The sequence below is a fragment of the Sphaerodactylus townsendi genome, linkage group LG15 (assembly GCF_021028975.2).
Source record: "Sphaerodactylus townsendi isolate TG3544 linkage group LG15, MPM_Stown_v2.3, whole genome shotgun sequence".
Lineage (NCBI taxonomy): Eukaryota > Metazoa > Chordata > Lepidosauria > Squamata > Sphaerodactylidae > Sphaerodactylus > Sphaerodactylus townsendi.
Genome location: NC_059439.1, coordinates 7,851,914 through 7,874,668, shown reverse-complemented (window position 1 = coordinate 7,874,668; position 22,755 = coordinate 7,851,914). Strand labels below are relative to the sequence as shown.

The following is a 22,755-nucleotide window of genomic DNA, read 5'->3' as shown; positions in this document are numbered from 1 at the left end:
GTAGTTGTGGATTCCTAGAGAGTCTTCTAATTCTTCTTCTGTTCCATTAAGGACTGGTGAGTTTCTTTCCTCTTTCTTTCCTTTAAATGTGTGAGCAGATGGCCCAGAGGGGGATTTTTTTTCTGCGGGGGTTGTGGTAGAATAGGGCAGTATTGGTCATGGCTCAGCTGTTATGGGAACTGGGGAATTTCCAGCTCATCTCCTGTTTTCTTAACCATAACGTCGCACCCGTTCTGTCTCAGGTACTCACCGTAAGATTCTCAAATTTCCGGAACAGGTTCTTAAATTTGCCAGGAAGCTTCTGAAACAGCACACAAAAAACATTTTGTGGTTTAGTCTACCTTGTTGTCATACACAACCTTCAGAATAAAATTATATGAATTAATCTGTAGAGGTGGAGAGCTAAAGAATACAAGGATCAATCTGTGATTTCCCAGTACAAGGATATGGGGAAATGTGAACCCCTTCACAGGTTGTTCCCAGTCAAAATCTGAACAGGTTTCAATTTATGGGGGAAGGGAGTTGCTTCCCCTCATCATTTCCTTTTCCAGGTACTTCTGACAACAAATTCTGCTGTAGGAAAATGAGTGACAGACATCCCAAGATCCTCCTGTTCACTGCCAGGACATATATTCTAATGTTTACTACGGAGTAGCACATTCAGGACAAAAAATGAACCAAATAAAAACCTCAGTTATAGGATCCTTTAAAACAGAGGGTGAAATATAGTGTTTCCTATCTTCATTCCCAGATACTCAGCATGAGGGCAAACTTGAGTATGAAATTCTGCAGGGGGAGATGACAGGCAAGTAAAGAGCATCTTGCAACGTACCTCAAAAAGGGGTTGTTCACACAGTTCCCTTTGATACCAGGAGGAAGTAGGGACATGCAACCAGTCAGCAGGCAGAAGCATTTGGACTACTCAGGCCTGGTATAAACTACTACCAATCTGGCCTTTTTGCTTATTCAGCACATTTTTGTTATTCCTCCAAGGAGCTCAAGGAAGTGAATGTCATTCTCTTCTCCATTTTATGCTCAAAGCAACCCTGTGAAGTTCTGCTGACAGACAGCAAATGATCATCCCAATGTTACCCAGTAAAGCTTCACAACAGGATTCGAACTTGGACCTTTCAGATCCTAGTCTAATCACTATACCACACTGGCTCTTTTTCTGCCCTCTCCTGGTCAGCAGGTCAGTGATAAAAGCTTCAGCTCTGGATTCGCTTCCAGTCCAGATGTCAGTTCTAGAAACAGTTGGTATGAACAACCTCTGTGCTGTGAAACCTGCTTTCCAGATGGGGATGCAGCGACCTACAGCTGGGACAGGATATGTTTATGATGGAGGACTGTAGTGTACAGTGTATGCCTGTGACTACTGGAGAAAGCTAATCTGCACCAGTAGCATCTCCTTTGGGGTCACATCCTCGATGATTTATAGCACTTGGGACAGACAAGCCAGCCCAGCAAACAATTTCAAACAGCGTTTGCCTCACGCTGTGAGTCAGCCCAGGTGTTGGCTGTGTTTGAACATCCATGTCACAGAGCTTGTCTAGGGAGCAAGATTTCTTATGCAAGTACTTGTCTGATGACAAGCGCTGTCCTCAACACCCAAGGGAGTAGAAGGTTCAGCTCTGGGAAAAGGAAACCATCCCCAAAATGTACTTCAAACTATTGCAAGAAAAAGCAATTCCCTTAGTCAACCCTTTCTAGACTGACTGCCTTTGCACTTAACAAAAAGTACCCAATTGAAAGTACCCAATTGCCTTGCAAAAGTGGAGAACAGCAAATAACAAAACACCAAAATACTCAGATAAATAGGGATATAAAGGAGCTACTGTTTAGCAGTTGGAAAGGAGGGGGAATAATATATTTTACAGAATATCAGAGCTGCCTTGCTAGGTCAGAACATGGACTACTGAATCCAGCATTTGGATTCCAACGGCACCTAAACTCAAGCAGGAGATGAAGGTGATGGTCTCCCTTAAATTGTCTGATAGTCAGAGATAGACTGCCACTGCACATGGAGGCTGATAGTTAATTCAACAGTTAGTATAGCTCATACTTTCCAAAGGAGACCACATGATCAAGCCATTACTGCAGAAATCAACAAGGTCTTAGATTTGACTGGCTTGTATCCAGAAACTGCAGCATAAATGCAAGTATGATATGGCAGTTAGTGTGTCCTTGGAGGCCACGTGGACCCCAAGCCCTAAAACGCAGCAGACGGTGGAGTAAGAAAAGCTGCCATCCTGCAGCAGTGAATGCAAGGCCCAAGATTCTGCCACGCATTCATCAATACGGTACCCCACACAGGACAGAATCATGTTCCTTCCAGAAGCACGAAGCGCCTTGTTTATTTCCCGGCTCAACGATGACCCAGTTTGATACCAGAGATTATGTGACATTGTAGGGCAAGATGGAATAAAGGGGTGGGGGGAAGCTTTGGCAGAATTTGTGCATCTGCAACCACTGGCAAATGGGAAAGGCAGCTATTGCGGACACGCTGAGTATAAACGGTGAAAGAAACAGGACTACGGGTGAGTGTGTATGTGAGAAAGCGTGATGGAAAATTTGATCCAAGTAACACACAAAGTCTATGGGTGACATTTGCATTCTCACAGTCAGATCGGTGAATGTCCGTCCAGAATGGATTCTGGGAATGTCTATTTCTCTCTCAAGTTTTTTTTTTAGATGCATGTTTCTAGTTCTTGACTACAGAGAAAAGCCTGAAAGCTGCCCCATTAAAATATCTCCCTACAACAACATAAATAATTAAAAGAAAATGCATGAAATACAGATGCTGAAAAAAAATTATGGAATATTTTGCCCCATTTGTGTGGTTTTCAACCCAATTCCAAAATGTTTCAGGTTCCCTGGGAAGACAGTCCCACTGGTTTCAATGGGATTCACTCCCTGGAAGTTCCTCGGGTTCTGAGATCTTCAGAGGAGTTTCCAGTGAGAGCTCTGTTGCCGTCCAGCAAGTGAGAAGAAGTTCGGGTTTTTTTGGTGGTGACTTCTTTTTCCCTGTAAATCCCTGCATGCGGAAGCTCATCTGGCCAGTTCTTTGAGAACATTCCAAGCTTGTAAGTGGGGAACTTGTGGGTTCTCCAGCTCTGAGGAACTGGTCTTGCTTTTACGGATGTTTATTGCAGTGTTCTATATTTGAAATAAAGGTCTACTCCTACTGCTGGCAAGTCTGGCTGGATACCATTAAAAAACAAAACAAAATACAGTGTGTGAGCACAGCCTCTGATCTGATTCTGGACAAGGGGAGATCACTTATGATATTAGTTCCCGAACAGACCAAGAAAAAAGCTTCCCCTTTTCTTAGAAGTCCAAATATCATCCTACCTCCCAGGTGAGACGCAATCGGCTGACAGGTGCATTATTCAGTCCTATTACCACAGCATAGAACGTCAACATGTCTTGATTTTGTTTGCACCTGCAGGGAGAAAAATGGCAGCTGCTAAGAACTGAAACGGTAAAAGCTCAGGTGTTAGACATCTTGGCAGATTTCACCACTTCTACCCTTCCACCAACGGCTGCCGCCTTTTCTCCCCGCAACAGAGGTGCTGCACCACTCATCATCTGCGTGCCGCACAGAAATTCAGCAGGTGCAGCTCTTCCCAATAGGTTAAAGCAACCAGGAGAACTGTATCTCATTTGAAACTTCTGGCTATCAATCAGCAATTCAAGGCACAAGAATTTTGTGTCCCCCCCCCCCCCAAACAAAAACAAAAACAAAACCCGGAAACGCTACACTGAAGATCCCCTAATGTGGCACCTGAGGGCATCACGGTTCTTGCCAGCTCCTATTCCTGGCATTGATGGAGCTTTTTAGAAAGTGGGTGGGGCTTGTAATTGGCTGCCAGAATTTAAATGAAGTGTTTTCCATTATCTGCAATAGCAGCAGAAGCCACTGGAGGAACCTGGAGACTCGCAAGCATCCAGGTTGTCCTTCCATTCCCCCTGCAGGTTTCATAGAATGATAGAGTGGGAAGGGGCCACACAGGCCATCTAGTTCAGCCCTTGGCTCAGTGCAGAATCAGCCTAAAGCATCCCTGACAGGTGTTCAACCAGCCGCTGCTTGAAGACAGGCAGTGAGGGGGGAGCTCACCCCCTCCCTTCTTCCCTTCTTCGTACTGCCTCTTCTCTTTCTCCCTTCCCCCACCATGCTTTCCTTTTTCCTTTTTATCCCCCTTCCACTATTTTTTTGCAAAGCAAGGAGAGGGGTATTGTGTTTGCCTGCATCTCCTGTGGCCATTTTTGGTTTGGCTCCGCCTTCCTGCGTCAGCTATTTTGTAGTGGTGCTCAAAATTCCCAGAAGCCTATAGACTCAAAAAGGTTGGGGACCCCAGCCCGACAATATCCGCACACCTTCTTTTTTAGACCACTACCTCTTGCCCTCCACTAATGCCAACACAGACTGGATAATAAAGATCAGCAGCTGCCACCCCTGGGCCAAATCTAAGACATCGCTTGACTCCCAGTTGCCAATACAAAATTTTGGAGTGGCATGCAGTGGCTCCAGCTAAGGAAATTTCCTGCAAGGTTTTTTTTTTTGCTGCAGCAGCAGAGCCTGGTGAGTCATTCTCCATATAGGCTTGCCAATCTCCAGGTGAAAGCTGGAGGTCTCCCAGAATTGCAACTGAACTCCAGACAACAGAGATCGGTTCCCGTGAAGAAAATGGCTATCTTGGAGGGTGGACTCCATGGCAACCTAGGGATGCCAGCTCAGGGTTGGAAAATACCTGGAGATTTGAGGGTGGGGCCTAAAGAGGGCAAAGTTTGGAGAAAGGAGAAGCTTCTATGGGGAGTAATGCCATAGAGTTCATCTTCTTCCAAAGTGGGGTATAACGTCATAGAGTTCATCTTCCAAAGCAACCATTTTGTCCTGGTAATCTGATCTGTTGCCTGTAGATCAGCTGTACTCCCAGGAGATCTCCAGTCACCACCTGGAGGTTGACAACCTTATTTATACACCACTAAGATTCCCTTCCCTCCTCGAACCCTATGGTCCCCAGGTTCCACCCCCCAAATCTCTAGGAATTCCTCAGCCTTGAGTTGGCAACCATATCTCCAAATGCCTTTACCTCTCAGGGAATTGATGATGGTTGACCAATTGCTGACAGTGGCTAGTAAAAAGTACTAATGGAATAAAAATGGGAAAGATAGAAAAAGCAGCAGATTCACTGTGTAAGGCTGATATCTGCCAAAGAAGGGCAGGGCTCTTCCCTTCTGAGTACTGCAACAAACCTGCTTTTAACCCTAAATAAAAGGCAGATGAGTCGTTCTCCAGGTCCAAAAACCTCGTCCAGCTTCCAAACCCACTTCAGGGCTCTGCTCAACCTCTTCAGCATAGCTTTCCTGCCACAACACCCCACCCTCCCCCCAGTTTTACAGAAGCAGGCAGAGAAGGAGGTCGGAGCAAACAAAACAGCTTGTCACGGGTTATTAGAGTCAGGCTGCGTGATGATGTCAAGGCTATGACTTCACTCGCTGAGGGAACTGGAGGCAGGAGACGGTCTGAGCATGCTGGGGAAAAGGACAAAGAGGAGCTGCTCCCTGAGGCTGTGTTGAACAAGCGAGGGGAAGGGAAAAGACAGCAATTTCACAGCACTTGATGCTGGCACAGAGGCCGGGTGTCCTCAGAAGCTTTGCTTTCCTGTTTCACAACAGTTACACCGTCAAGGTAGATTTACACAAGACTCTGGCTAAAAAAAACAGCTACATAGCACACCTGCAACCCCAAAGCCCCAGAATTGCCCCACTTTCTGACGCTGCCAAAATTCGGGGAAGCTGAGGGGAAGGCAATCCAAGCACTGGGTTGGCAGACGCGGTCTCAGCATTTCAAAACTTTAACATCCTTCTCAGGGTAGAGGATGGTTAAATCTCAGAGGTGCCGAATGCCAGAAGGACAAGCTGGGTTTACACGGGTCAAACCCCCCCCCCCTTTTTACATTGTAATCCACTCTCTTTTTCCCCCCTCACACCCTTAGTATCTCTCTTACTGTCTTTTCTTGCAGGACAAAATGAGAGAGAGACACACACCAATAAAAGTTTAATGTATTTTTGAAACATTTGGGAAGGAGGAAAATAAACCTGTGCTGGAGAAAAATCAGCAGAGAAGTCTTGAGATGAAAACACACCCACCACACACACCTACCACCCTCTAGGTCTGAACTTCAACAGACCCAGAAGCCTTAACTGAACTCAATGGTGAGTTACAAAGGAAATTGTAATCCACAGGAAATTGTGGGCCTCACACAGCAAGTCTCTGATTGGCTACTACTTAGTCATCTCCATCTGTTCTCGGGCTAAAGAAGTTTTGAAATAGGAATGGTAAGCATTTAACTTGGGAAGGAAACAAAAGCAGGGCCGTGGGTATTAGAACATAAGAACATAAGAACAAGCCAGCTGGATCAGACCAAAGTCCATCTAGTCCAGCTCTCTGCTACCCGCAGTGGCCCACCAGGTGCCTTTGGGAGCTCACATGTAGGATGTGAATGCAATGGCCTTCTGCGGCTGTTGCTCCCGATCACCTGGTCTGTTAAGGCATTTGCAATCTCAGATCAAGGAGGATCAAGATTGGTAGCCATGAATCGACTTCTCCTCCATAAATCTGTCCAAGCCCCTTTTAAAGAAGCTATCCAGGTTAGTGGCCATCACCACCTCCTGTGGCAGCATATTCCAAACACCAATCACGCGTTGCGTGAAGAAGTGTTTCACTTTATTAGATCCTAATTCTTTCCCCAGCATTTTCAATGAATGCCCCCTGGTTCTAGTATTGTGAGAAAGAGAGAAAAATTTCTCTCTGTCAACATTACCTCTACCCCATGCATAATTTTGTAGACTTCAATCATATCCCCCCTCAGCCGCCTCCTCTCCAAACTAAAGAGTCCCAAACGCTGCAGCCTCTCCTCATAGGGAAGGTGCTCCAGTCCCTCAATCATCCTTGTTGCCCTTCTTTGCACTTTTTCTATCTCCTCAATATCCTTTTTGAGATGCGGCGACCAGAACTGGACACAGTACTCCAAGTGCGGTCACACCACTGCTTTATATAAGGGCATGACAATCTTTGCAGTTTTATTATCTGTGCTGCAGGAGGAAGGGAGCTGAAATGGAGAAAACAGCAGGAGTGGAAAGTGCATGCTCCCTCTTCTAGCTCACCTGGTTTCATTATTTACCTCCTGGGGTGGCTGACCAGCAATACCTCAAATCATATCAATAAGCAGCCTGCTTGTAAAAAAAAACTTTCTGGTCCCTGAAGAGACTAACACAATGATAACCCTGGGGGTGAATACATCTTTGCCCCTGCTTTAAAAGGAAAGATGATTAGCTGCGTCCTGCTCACACCAACTTTTCAGGAGCCTTCAATTTTAAAACAAGTGCACTGAACCTATTTGAGGGAAAGAGAATATATTCACTACAACAGCTTTCTTGGGCTAAGGAAAAAACCCTCAAATCAGGAGACGAGGCAAAGATGGCTGCCCCACCCTCCCGGATCTTCTTAATGTTAATTTCAGATTCAAAACAAGGCACTGATTGTCAGATATCAATTTCATTGATAAATAATGGCGGAGATTATGATGGCATGGGAACGTCACCGTCTGGCCAGGGTTCTTATGCCTCTGGAACAGCTGAGTGGCAGATAAACATTCAGCAAGTTTGCCAGGGCTCATCATGACCTTGGACAGCTGCGTTAACAAGCAAAAATTCACCTGCGTCTGCATCTTTTGCCTTTTTTGCATCTACGCACAATTGCTCCCAATCTGTTCAATTGTTGCTTGTCATCCAGCTCTTAAAAACAGAAGCGCTCTGCTAATAAAGAGAGAGGGGGCAACTTTGCCTTTGCGGGCGGGGGGGGGGGGGGGTTTCTGTGATGGGAGATACCCTACGGTTTGTATGCACAAGATGAAAGCTGCCTCGTCCCAAATTAGACCCTTGGCCTTTCACAGCCAGTATTTGTTGACTCTGACTGGCAGCAGTTTACCACAGTTTCAGGTGGAAGCCAAACTGAGGGTTTTAAGTGGGGATGCCAGGGATTAAACCAGGGAACTGCTGGATGTTACACGGAGGTTCTACCCAAGACACAGCCCCTCCCGAACTTTGCTCAGGAAAGGGTGCCAACCCATGCCAAGGGGACATGCAGTGATGTACCGCACTAGGGACATGGGGTCACCCATTTCCCTAGGAGCACACCTTTCAGTCATGTGGGGGGGGGGCACTGAGCGCCCCAGCCACACACTGCTGAGCCTTGCCCTCCCCCCCCCCCCGCCTCCCTGAAGGCTGTTTCCTGCCATCCCCAGAGTCTGGGGACACCAGGAGACGGCCTACAGGAGGCGGGGGAGGCATCTCAGGGGCGTGGCTAAGGGGCATCGAGCCCCACCCCCGAGTCACGCTCCTCGCCTCCCTGCAGGCTGGCTTTCAAAAGCTGGTCTGTATGGAGACCAGGGGCATGGCTCGACATCCCCGAGCCTCTCCCTGAGCCACACCTCTGGGTGGGGGGCACCCGGAGAAGGAGTTGTCCCCGGGCGCTATTTCCCTCCCCATACGCCTCTGGGGACATGTTTTGTCCCAAGGTCCCCAATCTTTTTGAGCATGGGGACACATTTGGAATTCTGACACAGCATGGTGGGAGCAGCAACAAAACAGCTCTTGCTAACATGGCTGCTTCAATAGGCAGAGCAGCCACAAAACGGTTGCCACAGCTTCACTTCTGTAACACAGGGGAGATCCTTGTGAAGGCAGCTGCCAAAGCAAAGTTTTTAAAAATCTGCATGGCCAATCCAATCTCCAATAGTCAATCAGAAGCCTTGGCGGACCCAAACTCAACCTGGTCCTGCCTACTTCCTAAAAACTGCTTGGTGAGTGCCAGAAAAGGTGTCGGTAGGCACCTTGGCACCACGTTGGAGACCCCAGTTTACCCCAAAGTTACCCTACCAGATGATGATGGGGAATGAAGCAGGAATGCCAAGTAGACAAAACACATACTATAGCTGTATTCAAAATCACCTCTAAGGCCCCTTCCGCCCATGCAGAATAATGCACTTTCAAATCCACTTTCAGAATTGTTTGCAAGTGGATTTTGCTAGTCCGCACAGCTGCAAAGTGCACTGAAAGTGGATTGAAAGTGCATTATTCTGCATGTGCGGAAGGGGTCCAAGTGTATTCAAAAGAATATCAGTGAGTAGCTATTTAACTTTTGCTAACTGCGTGGAGAAGCAACCAGATGGAGCCTCAAGCTAAGCAATACAACATTTACCAAAATCATTGTGACCCCATTTTCTTGTATTTTAGGACAACTGTAGGAGCTGGCCACCGGCCACCCTCCACAATAAACAGCCACACCAGTACCCTCATAACCTGAACCTCTGCTTTTCCCAACCGAGCCACACTGTTAGAAGTTTAGAAGGTAAAAAACCCTGGGAAGCCCAGAGCTGCGCAGACACTCCTATTCAATTCAGGGATTTCCTCGCATTCTGCACAGGGAAGAATCCCCATGCGGTAGCAGCAAAGATGCATTTGAAAAAGTTCAGGCAAGTGCTTGCTAAAGCTGGCAGAAGGGGAGCTTAGAACTGAAGCTTCAATGTCTCCCTGTCCTGAGCAGCCCAACCAGAGTAAATTAGGCAAAACAATAAAGATTGCAGAAGAAATTACGTTCACATTATGTTTAATTCATGAATAAATTACAAGAGAAGCTCCAGCCTGCTCCTTCACACCGCGTCAGGCACAGTGAGTTTTCCAGCAGTCTTTTAAATATGTTCAGAATAGAATGTTTTCCCCTTCCTGGCATTCTAGCCTCACAATCCTGTAATTTAGGTTACGCTGAGTGACGGGGATGTTTCCCACATGCGGACAGGCTGATGTCCCTAATACACAACAGCAGTGACAAGACTTTCGCACAGCTGGCTTTCCTGATAGTTTTTTTTAAATCAACAATTTAATAGTATTGTATTGATATACTGTTACACCAAAACTACGCATCGGGTTCCCTGAGGTTCCATATTTCATTTTCAACAGGTTTCTAGCTCACTTTGTTGCAAAGAGATCCTCTTTTTGATAGATCTCTGCAAGGACAGGTACTATTGACTGACCGTGTTTAAAGAAAGCAGGGGATTCAAAGAACCTGATGCATATCAGGAACACTTTAAAAAATCTGCACAGCCAATCAAATCTCCAGTAATCAATCAGAATCCTTGCTGGGCAAAAGCCTTACCTGGCTTCGCCTAGTTCCTAGAAATATTTGGTGGGCACCAGAAAAGGTGTTGGTGCCCCTGGGCATCACCTTGGTGACCCCTGCTCTAACCAATACCCCACGATCATCTCATTGGATTGGTATTGTGTTGTATTGGTATGCCTCTGCCCTGACGCAGAGCAGAAAAGAGAGAAAGGTGGGACACTCACACAGCAGCGATCTTGATGAATTTCTTTAGCAGGTGGGCCCGCTTCCCCAGCGACTCACAAAGCAACACTTCTGTGGCCACCCAGTGCTGAACTTCACTGCAACGCTGCAGCAGCAACTGCAGGTTAGCTGTCTCCCGCCGGCCGCGTTCCCCATGGAAGACGTAGTCCACAAATTCCAACTGCAAACCAGGGTGAGAGAGAGAGGGGGTCCGGGTCATCCATGCCCTGCTGCCCAGGCTTCTGGAGTCGAGGTAAGGAACCTCTCACATTCCCCTCTAACATTGTCCTCTCATTAGAATGAGTTCTCCCTTTCATAACCGAGAAGGGCGAAGGAAAAGAAAGGAACTGGGGCCTGATCTACTCACACAACAGAATGAAGTGGTAGAATTGTGAGTGGAACTTCCTATGCAAAGGTGTGGTTGACCACCCAAACACTTAATGATTGGTTCCCCACCCTGGGACATGGACAATATACCCCACTAAACTTTCCCTTCTCACTTAGACACAGTGTGAAACAGACTTCCCTCTGTGATACACCTCTGAAGATGCCAGCCAGAGATGCAGGCGAAATGTTAGGAACAAAATCCACCAGACCACGGCCACACAGCCCGGAAAACCCACCAGAACCAGCTGAATCCGGCCGTGAAAGCCTTTGACAATAGACGCATTTTAAGTTTGCAAGGTCTTGGTTTATACCCTTTTCAGCAAAAAGAACTAAGTAGAATTGTAATTTCATCTGCCATGTGCTGGACCGTTTTTATTTTAGAATGCTCCACTTGGGTCCTGGTGCCTATCTAGTTCTGTTATTTTCAAAAAGACCTCACCTTTTCCCCCTCAAAATACTAATAGCAGAAGAAGAACTGTTCACATATTTTTATGTGTGCTGCCTTGGGGTGGAAAGGCAGCATTAAAACTTTTTAAATAAATACATGCATTTTGTTTAGCAAAAGTGTGCAGAGATTAAATCCCCTCTCCTCACCTAGTGTGTCCCCAGTTTGAATCAGTGCCCCACGTGCCTGTGACTTTTTAAAGGGAAGTGAAGATCCATGATTTTCATCACGTTTTGGTCCTGAGAATCAATCCTAGATATGACATGGGGGAAATCCATAAACTGATCTCCTATGTACTTTTTAATGGTAAATATCTGCCATGGGGACAGAGAGAATTCAGACTATGGTCGCAGCATATGAAAATGGGGTATTAAACATTTCCACTGGGCTGTTTGTTGTTTCTCCCCCTGTCCCTAAACAGCAAAGTTTTCAAATTCACTTATCTGGAAAGAGAAAGGTAAAGAACCACATTTCCTAGCATGGAGGATCTCTCACCTCATGGACGCAGCGGAACAATTCCCAGTGGAAGGATGTGAGGTGATTTGCCACGTCCTCAGCTTCAACCCGGTGGATCTCTGTGTCACCCGGCGACACCTGGATTTCATCGGGGAGGGGGACCTGGATTGAAACCCAAGGGATTGGGGTGAGGGAAATTCCAGCAAGTGTTAGAACCATGAAAGGTGGGAGGTATTTTTAAGAGATCTGAGGGAAAGAACACTCTTTCAGGCCAACCATGCTACAATGATAACAAGGACACAGATGGCTATAAGAATCAGCACAGCAGTTTGTACCAACAACACAGCAACAACACACTTGGCTGTATCAGGACTAATTGTGACAGAACTACAGAAGTGGAATGGGATAAGAGAAGATTCACTCACCAGTGATGGAAAAGTATCCTTGGTGCAGGCAAAGAGATGGCTGTTTATCCCCAGGGTGGTGAAAACACACTCTTCATTAGGCTGCAACACAGATTTCTCTGGGATGGATGAAAAAGTCACCATTCAGTGCATGGTTTGAAAACATGGCAACAGCAAAATAAAGCTGTAACCTATCAAATATGATTTAGGGATGTTTCAGGCGGCAAATCCAAAGTTTAAGCGCTGGTCTTCACTGAAGCGTATAACTTGGCTCACATTTGAAACATTTGGAGCGTTTTCTTCTGTGCACCTGCCCACTGCTTACAACAGAAAATGATTGGAATTTCTTAGGCCAAATATTAAACTAAAAAAGGTTGGTAAAATCTAATCCAGTAAATCATATTATTCAACTAGAACTATCTTTTTATAAACACACAAGACATAATTAAGTTAGAAAACATTCAAATAAATAAAAATCTTTCAGATCAAATGTATTTCAGCTTAATAAAGAATTACTGAAGGGGCACAGTTTGATAATTCAATGGAATATTGCTATTGTGTGTACTCTTTTTAGATTCTACTCATTTTGCATGAGTGTGTGTCTACTTTTGGAGCCACAGAACTGTTATGTTAGAAAACACTGATTGTTCATTTGGAACACATTGGGCTATAAGATTTTTTTCTTTGAATGTTTTCATACTTATCTTGTGTAAAAAGATAATTGTCCAATCAGGATTATTCAGCTTTTTTGTATTAGATTTTATCTGTTCCTCAACCTTTTTAAAGTGTACTATCAGCTGTGCTGGTTGTAGGTTTATTTCTCCCCTGTTTGTGGGAGGGGGAGGGTGTCTCCTCCCATGGAATTGCACAGGGACAAATTCCAGAAGAAGAGTTCCTATTAGCCTTTTGCAGCAATGTATCTTGAAGCGCCTTCTAGACTTTAAAGTTTGCTTTGGCCAATTACCCACTTTTTGGGTTCCCTGGCCTCAACCTGCTCTAGCACAAAAAGTCACACCAGAAAGCAAGAAGCATGTGCGGGCAAGAGGAAGCGTCTCCGGACAAGAAATGTGCTTCCTTTCTCTGCGTGCCGTGAACAGGAAGGGCATTGGGACAGATTTCTTGCCCCGATGTGCTTCCTGTCCCACCCTGTGCCTCTGCACCAGTGGGTAATCAGTCTTTGCTGGGAATGTGATGTGTTGGTACTTCATCAGAGTGGGGCTTTAGTTCAGTGGCAGAGTTCCTACTTGGCATTCAGAAGGTCTCTGGTTCAATCCCATGCATCTCTGGTTAAAAGAATCAGGTCATAAGTATTGGAAAGGCTTCCACCTGAGCCCCTGAAGAGCTGCTGCCAGTCAGAGTAGGTAATCATGGTCTTGAGAAATCAGCTGTTTGACTCAGTATAGGGCAGTGCAAAAAAAACCATTTTGAGCTGTTGCTGAAAGGAAGGTTTGATCCCCAAAGGGACTATTTTGATACAAAATGCATTGGGATCATCGAATAAATATTTGAAAATACTGTTTACGTAAATGAAGATTCCTGGTGCACCTTTTGCTTCATTTACACCACAGCTAACATGCCTTCTCTCCGGTACCAAGCAAGTAAACCATCTACGTACCCTGATCCTCTGCTTTTAACTGTTACCAACTGCATAGGCATATGGTGGGTGACAACTTTTCCTACTACTTGATAGCCAGGAAAAGCTTCTCTAGCTAGAATTCTCTGAGCCTGGCTGCTGCTGCTGGCACAGAAGCAAAAAGAAAAAGGGACAACCCAATGTAATGGAGGAGAAGAGGAAAATGGTAACATCAAAGGCAGGTGACAAAGACCAGGGTGGAGCATCTGCCCCCTTGGCAGGTATTTAAAAGCTTGTGCTCGGCCAGCCATGTGAGCCAGAAGACCACTGGCTCTTAGCCTGGGCCTTGCAGCCCTGGGTAGACCATGCCAAGAAAACCTGCATCAGCCCAGGGCATCCTCAGAACTCATCATCTATTTCCAGTTTGTACTGGGGATACGAGGGGGACCTGTTGGGTTGCATATTTTAGTTGATATTTCTATTGTTGATTATGGCTGGCATCCTACAAAAAAGTTGCCCATGTGCTGGGCTGCCTCTGCCGAGCACCGCGCTTCCTCTGCTACTCGCTCCTCCATCAGTGGTTTTCAACAAGCCCATGCACAAATGGGAGCGTCAGCGGAAGAGGAAGCACGCTATGCATCGGAGGTCACCTGGCAGGCCAAAAATTGCTCACGGTATCCCAGCCAACGTAACTGACGCTGCACCTGCTGTGAGTCTCCAGCGTGGGGAAAAAGCAGGATACAAACATTTAAACAAGCAGACAGCAACAAAAAGCAATATCAACAAACTGTTCTCTTGCTTTTTATTAGAAAATACATTCCCTCCCCCTGCCTTTCCATCCTGTTTTTCTACTTGAAGCTTGAGCCTCAGGGTTGCAAAGGAGTTATGCGGAGGAAGGGGGATGGAGGTAGGGTGGCCAACAGCTTGGGGAGAAAAAACACCTCTGGTCAATTTGACAGGAGGCCGAATGTAAGGGCGAGCCTCATGGTGCAGGACATGGCCCAAGATCTGCTCTTGGATCTGCGTCCATGATCCCAACCAGGAGTTGGTTTCAGGTAACCGGCTCAAGGTGGACTCAGCCTTCCATCCTTCTGAGGTCGGTAAAAGGAGTATCCAGCTTGCTGGGGGTCAAGTGTAGGAGACTGGGGAAGGCCACGGCAAACCATGATATAAATACAGTCTGCCTGCAAATGTCATGATGCGACATGACTCCATGGCTCTTGCCCAGTGGACTACCTTAACCTTTAATGCATGGAAATGAACAGCGGAAGTTTTTCATACCATGGCAGTAAATAACACCACTGCATAAGCAACAGCCCATTAAGCCTCTGTTAATGGGAGAGGAAATTTTTCTACTGGCTGCCAGCAACCCTGGATAGAAGACTAAGGGGGGGTCACTTGTCCTCGATGCAGCCCCATGGAGAAAGTTACCTCCTGATGATGCCACCGCCACCAGGATCAGGGCCTCCTCCCGCGTGGGCTGCTCGTCAGAGTACTGGAGCTTTTCTGTCACAGACACAAGGATGTCCTGCACAGAGGCAGACAGGCGGCTGCGGATGGTGACGTAGGAGTGGTCGGGCATGTAGACGCGGCAGAAGACTAGGGAGACATACAAAGCCCGCAGGTTGAAGGTTGGCATCTGTGGCCAGCACAAGGCAGCAGTGGTGGTGAAGTCTGGTCTCAATACTAGTGACTCCTGGGCTTGGGCTATGGCTGGAGACTGCATGCTGGAGACAATTATTGCAGGAGACTATCGAGTATACAACATGGGATAGAGTTGAATCACTGACGGTGTTTAATCCCCTCGGGTTAGTGAAGCTTGTAGCCTTCGCCTGCTCCCAGGGTTTATCATGCCAGTCTTGCACCAGCGGGCAGATGTCCATTCTATCAGCTCTAATTGTTGAAAAGGATGTGGCCTTTTATAGTGGCCCTCATACATGACTTAACTTTTTCAACTAAACCCATATTACATAGTCTGGAATCGTCAGCTGATGCACAAAAATGCAGCAGTCCAATTGATAAGACAAAAAGCACGGGAAGCATATAATGCCGGATTATACTTGTTTTAAAATAGAATCTTGACTGAAATAAAGTTTTAGGAGCTGTCCTGATAATTGGATTTCCCCCCCCCCCCGTGTCCCTGGAGGTCGGTCCCTGCTCTCCCCAGGCCCTGGGGAGGGCAGGAACCGGGTTACAGGGAGCCCGGGATGGGAGAAGGGTGCCCAGCGTGTGGCTCAGGCGCATGCCATTTCGTTACATGGAGCGCCCCCCCCCCCACGTGACTGAAAGGCATGTGCCTGGGGACATGGGTGTCCCCATGTCCCTAGGGCAGGAAGCCCCTGGGGGGAGGTGGGGGGGAGCCAAAAAGAGACCTTGTTTGCACAGTTCCTTGCAAAAGTCAACTGTTATTATTGTATTGATATCTCAATATGAGAGCATTTAGAGAAGCAGGAAGAAGCTGGTAATATGGAACGGGGGGTGAGGGAGCAGGCAGGGATGGAAGTCTGAGGGAGCAAGAAGGCTGGCTGTGTACAGAGGGAAGATGTCCAGGTTAAAGCTGTGCTCCCTGGCAAATCTGCTCGCTCTGGCCACAAAGCAAATCAAAAGTTGTGCTAGAAGGAGTCTCACTTGCCATGTATAGGCTCACTATTGGCTTTTCAAACCCAGTTCAGGATGCTGGCAATTTCCTGTAAATTTCCTTTGACAGCACAAGTCTGGCATGTTTGAAAGATCGCTTCCATCCTCCTGTCCCACCATGACCTTTAAGATAAATCAGGAATGCTCTCTTAAAGCATACCAACAAGCCCAAAAGGCCCTGCAAAGGAATATGCCTCGTGGTTGCCTCTCAGCATTGTTAGAAGCGGAGGCCTGTCTGTCTTCCAGAAACAGCATAAGAAACTTTTGTTCCAGCAGGTTTCTGGCGCACAGTAAGATCAGAATCAAATAATTAGCAGTACTGTTACCTACACCAACCCTTCAGGAAGGGATGGGCTGCAGTCCAGCGGAATAACGAAACAAGTTAAAACATTCATTTGGCAACAAAATGAAATTTACACAAAGATTCTAGCCAAAGTTTCAGAAGTACAATCAGATTCACATTTGGAAACTGGCTTTTAAGCATGCTTCCAAAAATGCTTAATTGTTAAGGCAGTAATGTTTCAGTAGCAGCTTGCCAAATTCTATGAATTTTAAACTTTTTAGGGAGCAGAAACATAAGTGAAGAGTTTAGTTCTGCAGCAAGGAAGCTTGCCTCTAGACATTAATTTGAAGGCTCCCAGGCAAAGCCCCACATCTTGTTTTATTTAAAACCATCAGGCTTAGCTGTGTCCACCCCAAATTTTATACTTACAACAATCCTATTGTGAAGAAAAGGCACTCTGCACAAATGTTTCTAAGCATAATAACAACAGCTAGGCCTGATGGACTCTGAACGAGGAAGGAAGGTGTTGCTTGCAAACTTGAGCTCAGCCTTTACGCACCTCCTTTTTAAAAATTAACTGTTTTCATTTTTTTTGCTAGATGTTGTTCCTGGCTTCTAGAGCTCCAATCCCTCCACTGAATGAAAAGAAAAACATGTACAGATGAACGTATCTGACAGAAATTAAGCCTTCTGGCTCTTTGGATGATTGAAAGACAATCCCAGTGGGAAATCCACCTTCTTTGCTGACCCATCTCATTAATACTCACTCTCGTCCGACCCGCGGAAAGCAACCCGTGTCTGAAGGCAAGAATCTATGCGCCGGAAGTGCCGGAAAAGGGGCTTGACTTGTTTGCTGGGGGGATGGCTTTCATCAGTCACCCTGAAGCCAGACAGAAAGTGTTAGAAGTCGGGAGAGGGATACACAAAACACAGATCATCATGTGAACCATTTGTGGAGAGACAGGAAGTTGATATGGTTCTAAGAAGGATTCAGGCTTTTCTGAAAGGAAGGAATGTAGCACAGAGGGAGCAATTAGGATATGACTGAATGGGAGGCCCCTCCCACACATGCAGAATAATGCACTTTCAATCCACTTCCAATGCACTTTGAAGCTGGATTTTACTGTGCTGAATAGCAAAATCCACTTGCAAACAATTGTGAAAGTGGATTGAAAGTGCATTATTCTGCATGTGTGGGAGGGGCCGGAGACAGTCATGCAAAGAAGCCTGTTTTCTCTGCTTACTTGAGTTCCACCGTCTCCACAAGTTGATGTAACTTCAGAATTTCATCTTCCAGTTTGTGGTAGAGAGACGAGTCTTTCATGATCAGCAAATACAGATCCTAGAAGGAAAGTGAGAGAAAGGGGTTCAGACAATTGTATTCTGATGCCCGGGCAGAGGGGCACTTTCGGTTTATTCTCGCATGGTACTACTCACCCTGGCACAAAACATTAGCTTGTCATCCCTGAAAAGCAGGTTGGGAATTTTTTAGGGAGATGGCTGCAATAATACCTGGTGTGCCAGATGTGGGAGGGAAAGCAGCGTGGTACAGCCTGATCTCATTGGATCTCAGAAAATAAGGAGAGTCAGTGCTTGAATGGGGAACTGCCAAGGAAGCCAGTGGCAAACCCCTTCCCTTCTCACTTGCTCGGAAAGCCCTTTGCTGGGGTTGCTGAAAGTTGGGCTGCAATTCAATGGCACTACACACACACACACTCACACACACTCACACACACACAGCTTGCATTCAGGGGCGTCCCACCCAGAGGGAAATATGTCCGCAGGCAACACCCATTTAATCACATGGAGGGCAGAAAACTGCCCCCCACGCCCCTGCGGTGGAGAGGTGCCCCTGCCCAGCGCTCCCCTCCTCTGCTGCTGGCCATAATGGCCCCCTCTGGACTCTCCTGGCCCACCATGACCTTCCTGACTTCACGGGAGGCTTTGGCATACCAGCAGCTGGCCTCCCCTCCCCTCCCCTCCCCTCCCCTGGCCTGGCTGTCCCGCTCCGGAGGCCACTTGGGCCACTGGTTCTTTTTTCCAAAAAACATGGAAATTCTTAATTCTCACGGGAATGAAAGTTTGGACAGCAAAACCATACCTTAATTACTTTGCCTGCTTTCTCCTCTTCCTGCAAGATCCCTTTGTAAGTCTCAAGAAAATGCAGCAAGCTAACCAAAACAGCTCTTTTTCGATGCATGGCCTCACCGTCCTTCCAACAGGGGGGTGCAGGGATTGTCGACGCCGTTATGAAGGTGGCAGCGAAGAAGTCAAGGGTAAATCATGAAAAGGTACAGTTTTTGGGGACGGGGGCTGGGGATTTGGATCTAGATGTTAGCACATCAAAGGACACCAATGATCCCAATAATCCGCATTGGATCTATTTGAAATATTCTTCTGCTAACTGCCCAACTGGAACATGGGATATGTAATGAAGTCAGTCTCTCCAAGGATCCCAGCTGCCTTCAGTGGTGTGGTTCAGTGGCCAGATATGGAGTACTGAGATCTAGGTTCATATCCACTATCCAGCTACGGTGCTCACAAGTTAACTGCAGGACAGCCACTTTCTCTGAGCCTACCTCATAGGATTGTTGTAAGTATAAAATTTGGGGTGGACAACATCACCTGAGCTCCTTAGCAGAAGCATGGCATGAAAGTGTGAGCTAAAATGACAGTTGCTGTCTCTGGAAGCTATCTTGAGAGTGCCAGATTCCTTCAACTGTCTTCACAAGCTAAAAAGGAGGAGGAGGAAAGGCATGTTTGCGGGGAAAGGGCAGGATATAAATTTGATAAATAAATAAAATTAATTGCAGGAACAGCGCTGCAAAATCAGGGACCATTGAGACCGCTGCCATTTTGAGATGCTATGATTCCATCCTATGATAAGCAAAACAACTCTGTGAAAATGCACAGCTTTTTAAAAAAGAACAGCGATTGCAAGACTGAATGTCACTCTACGTGTTGAGCTTGTCACTGAGAACTCATAGAACCAGAGGAGGTGGCATTCTGCATACATTCTTGAACACATTGGTCTCATATTTAGAGAAGACTGGTGCATCTTAATTGCTACCTGCTGTTTCAAACTAACCAGAGTGACATTAGCAATGTAATCCAATGCAGAATTAATCCAATTAAAGCCCAGTGATTCCAGTAGGCTTAGACTGGAGCAACTCTTCATAGGACTGCTTTGCGCAATTTCCCACTAAAACAGACCAAACTGAGATACTATTTGTCCTGTCAAATTAACTAGGCCTAAGCAAATTTCTTTACAAGCTTCACCATTTTTTTCTGGAAATGTCACTGTTTGCCTTAGGGAAGATGTCTGAGTATATGTGTAGTATGAGATTTATGTTTTATCCTTTCTCCAAGGAAGTACAGATAAGGAGCAAAAAATCTATGCAGAAGAAGAGGTTGGATTTACACCTTGCCTTTGTCTCCTGTAAGGAGATTCAAAGGGGCTTACAAACTCTTTTCCCCTTACCACAACAGACACCTTGTGAGAAAGATGGGGCTGAGAAAGTTCTGAGAGAACTGTGACTAGGCCAAGGTCACCCAGCAGACTTCATGTGGAGGAGCACAGAAACAAACCTGGTTCACCAGATTAGAGTTTACTGCTCTTAACTCTACACCACGCTGGCTACTACATGGGATATAGTATCACCATATTAGCAAAATAATATTCCATATCATTGCTCATTCAGGATAATTTATTCAGTTTCTTCTAGCACCAGGGAAGGGCAAGAAGCTAAGTGAAACTATCCTAGTTGCAGCCCCTTTCTGGCTTTCCAGATTTCACCAAGCATCGCTTCCTAATTTTCACATCCACCTTCTTACTTTAAGAGGAAAAACTGAGGCTGAGAGACTCCCCGGATGTTAATCAACTCTCCATTCTTCTCTTGTAATAGAGCAGATGCGGAAATACATAATCCAGAGAGTTCTCTGCCCCAAGAATGTGAAAGCGTGGGAGGGACAGAGCTTCCCCACGGATTTGACATGGCAGAATGATATGGTGCCACCTCTCCCCGACTCCACCATCTTTCAGGTGACTTTTCCAGTGCCACGTGGAAAGGATATTGCTGATGTAGTTGGTGCAGGAACAGCTCCGTGGGCAGGAACAGCGAGTGGGTGAGGACAATGTCATCAAGAAGCAGGTCTAAGAGAAGAAAATAAGGGAGAGAGAAAGAGATTATTCAGCTGCCCCATCCCAACAGCAATTAGAGTAAGAAACCGCCAACTTTCCTTGAGGCCAGAGCCCAGCTGGGAAATGCCTGGAGAATACGGAGGTGGCGCCTAAGGCTGCATAGGGTTTGGGGAGGGGAGGGGAGGGGAGGCGGTATAAAACCATAAAACCACCTGGGGGCTGGCAATCTTACGTGATGCCACAACCAGCATCAGATTTTTTTAAAACATTCCCCATCACCACTCAGTGCGGTGGTAGACAATGAGAGTAGGCCGGGCATTCCCTGCCCCAAGTTGGGGCTGTCCCCTCGGTGCTCACTGATAGGTTTCCTGGCACTTGCTCCATCTTGGTAATAAAATCCAAATGGTCTTCAATGGAACGGGGCAAAAATGAACAGTGAAACTTGGACTGTTGCCTACCGGGTGACTAACTAGCAAAGCACAGACCCCTGTCAGGATGGGCATGTTACAGCCAATGTGCCCGTGGGCTTGGCTACACACAGATTTCCTTATTTATGGCTCTTGGCCTTGTGCAAACAGCAAACTCTCCCTGTTTGAAACGTGTAACCAGTCAGCTCCCAAGACCAAAGAGCCATCTCATGAGCGTCCCTGCCACATGTCGGCCTGCCATAACAATATGAAGGCTTACAGTATGTCATAGAAACTATAAACAATTAGAATAACTTGCATTTTTTATTTATGTTATTTACGTATCTTGTTATATTTATAATATCCCTGAAAATAGCCAGACTTGGGGAAACTTACAAACAATTAAAACTTTATATAAATACAATCCTTATATTAAAATTAGGGCATTAAAGTCTCCATAACCAAGTTATCCCATAAATAACATAATTATGTATATCCAAACAAACCACTGTAATCGTAATTTTGCACAGTCCCTTTAAAAACACCTACATTTAACCATACTCCTGTAATGCCAACTGGCCCTTTACTACCGTTTCTCAAAATTCCAGAAGTGCCCACAGGCGCAACAAAGTTAGGGATTCCTGCTCTGAAACAAGGAATGGTGTGATGCTAGAAAATCTAGCACAACATTGTTCCAGAAAATTCTAAGTCACACAAAATGACTGTGGTATTAGATGGGACAGCCCACAGTACAGTTCATGTGCTCTGTTGTGCAATAGGGAACACACCCACCTGAACACAATCTGCAGACTCTGAGCCCACACAGATTAGACACACTATAAGACAAAGCCCAAAGGGCTCCTTCTGCAAAGTGCAAGAGAGAGGTTGATTTCATCAGAGAAAAGGTCTGGCGGTAGAAAGTAGTTCACTCTTCCACAGAATTTGCCCTCTGAAGCAGCCATGTTCTCCAGAGGAACTCATCTCTAGCCAAGAGATCAGGCAATCCCTGGAGGTTGGCAGCCAGGTGGTCATTGGTATTGCTACATAACAAAGCAGTGGATTCTATTACACACTTGTAGGAAAGAGGACTTCCTTTCAACCAGTCTCAGTCCACTGTCAACCAATTTTGCTGGAGTGACCAAATTCTAGTATGTTGATGGAGATAAGTTCTCTCTCTATCCACTCTCTGTATGAAAGTAATAATTCTACAAACCTCCCTCAGGTCCCACGTTTGGGCCTTCCTAAACAATAAATTATTGTTGAGAAGTACAGAAACAATTTAATGTTATCTACTTTCTCATTGTCTTGGAAAATTCCCAATAAATAATTTTCAGGTAACATTTGGAATTTGTGACCCAAGATCTTCTGAACTTTTTTATGAATTTTTTTCCAAAACCTTTTCACTTTTTTACAACTCCACCATTGGTGAAAATATGTGCCTATCTTTTTATTGCACTTCCAACAGTAACGGGATTTTGTTTTATCGATTTTTGCTAATTTCTGTATGAAGGCATTTGTAAATGTATGAGATGACAAAGAATAATGTAACTTAATTTTTTTATGTATATTTGCAAATTATAATAAAAGCTTTATTGGAAAAACAACAACAATAAATTA

The 22,755-nt window shown here is 45.8% G+C and overlaps 1 protein-coding gene across 1 annotated transcript in view; it reads right to left on the bottom strand.

Annotated features, from left to right (window-relative positions):
- The window catches only part of RAPGEFL1 (Rap guanine nucleotide exchange factor like 1), a 76,872-nt gene that overhangs the window by 24,370 nt on the left and 29,747 nt on the right, over positions 1–22,755 (bottom strand). Inside the window, exons 2-11 of the mRNA XM_048517588.1 lie at positions 20,665–20,743; positions 18,692–18,845; positions 17,835–17,932; positions 17,358–17,470; positions 15,102–15,269; positions 12,119–12,216; positions 11,733–11,855; positions 10,408–10,586; positions 3,352–3,442; positions 251–301 (exon numbers count right to left, since the gene is read on the bottom strand). Coding sequence (XP_048373545.1) covers positions 251–301; positions 3,352–3,442; positions 10,408–10,586; positions 11,733–11,855; positions 12,119–12,216; positions 15,102–15,269; positions 17,358–17,470; positions 17,835–17,932; positions 18,692–18,845; positions 20,665–20,743 — 1,154 coding nt within the window. The remainder of the gene's footprint in view (positions 1–250; positions 302–3,351; positions 3,443–10,407; positions 10,587–11,732; positions 11,856–12,118; positions 12,217–15,101; positions 15,270–17,357; positions 17,471–17,834; positions 17,933–18,691; positions 18,846–20,664; positions 20,744–22,755) is intronic.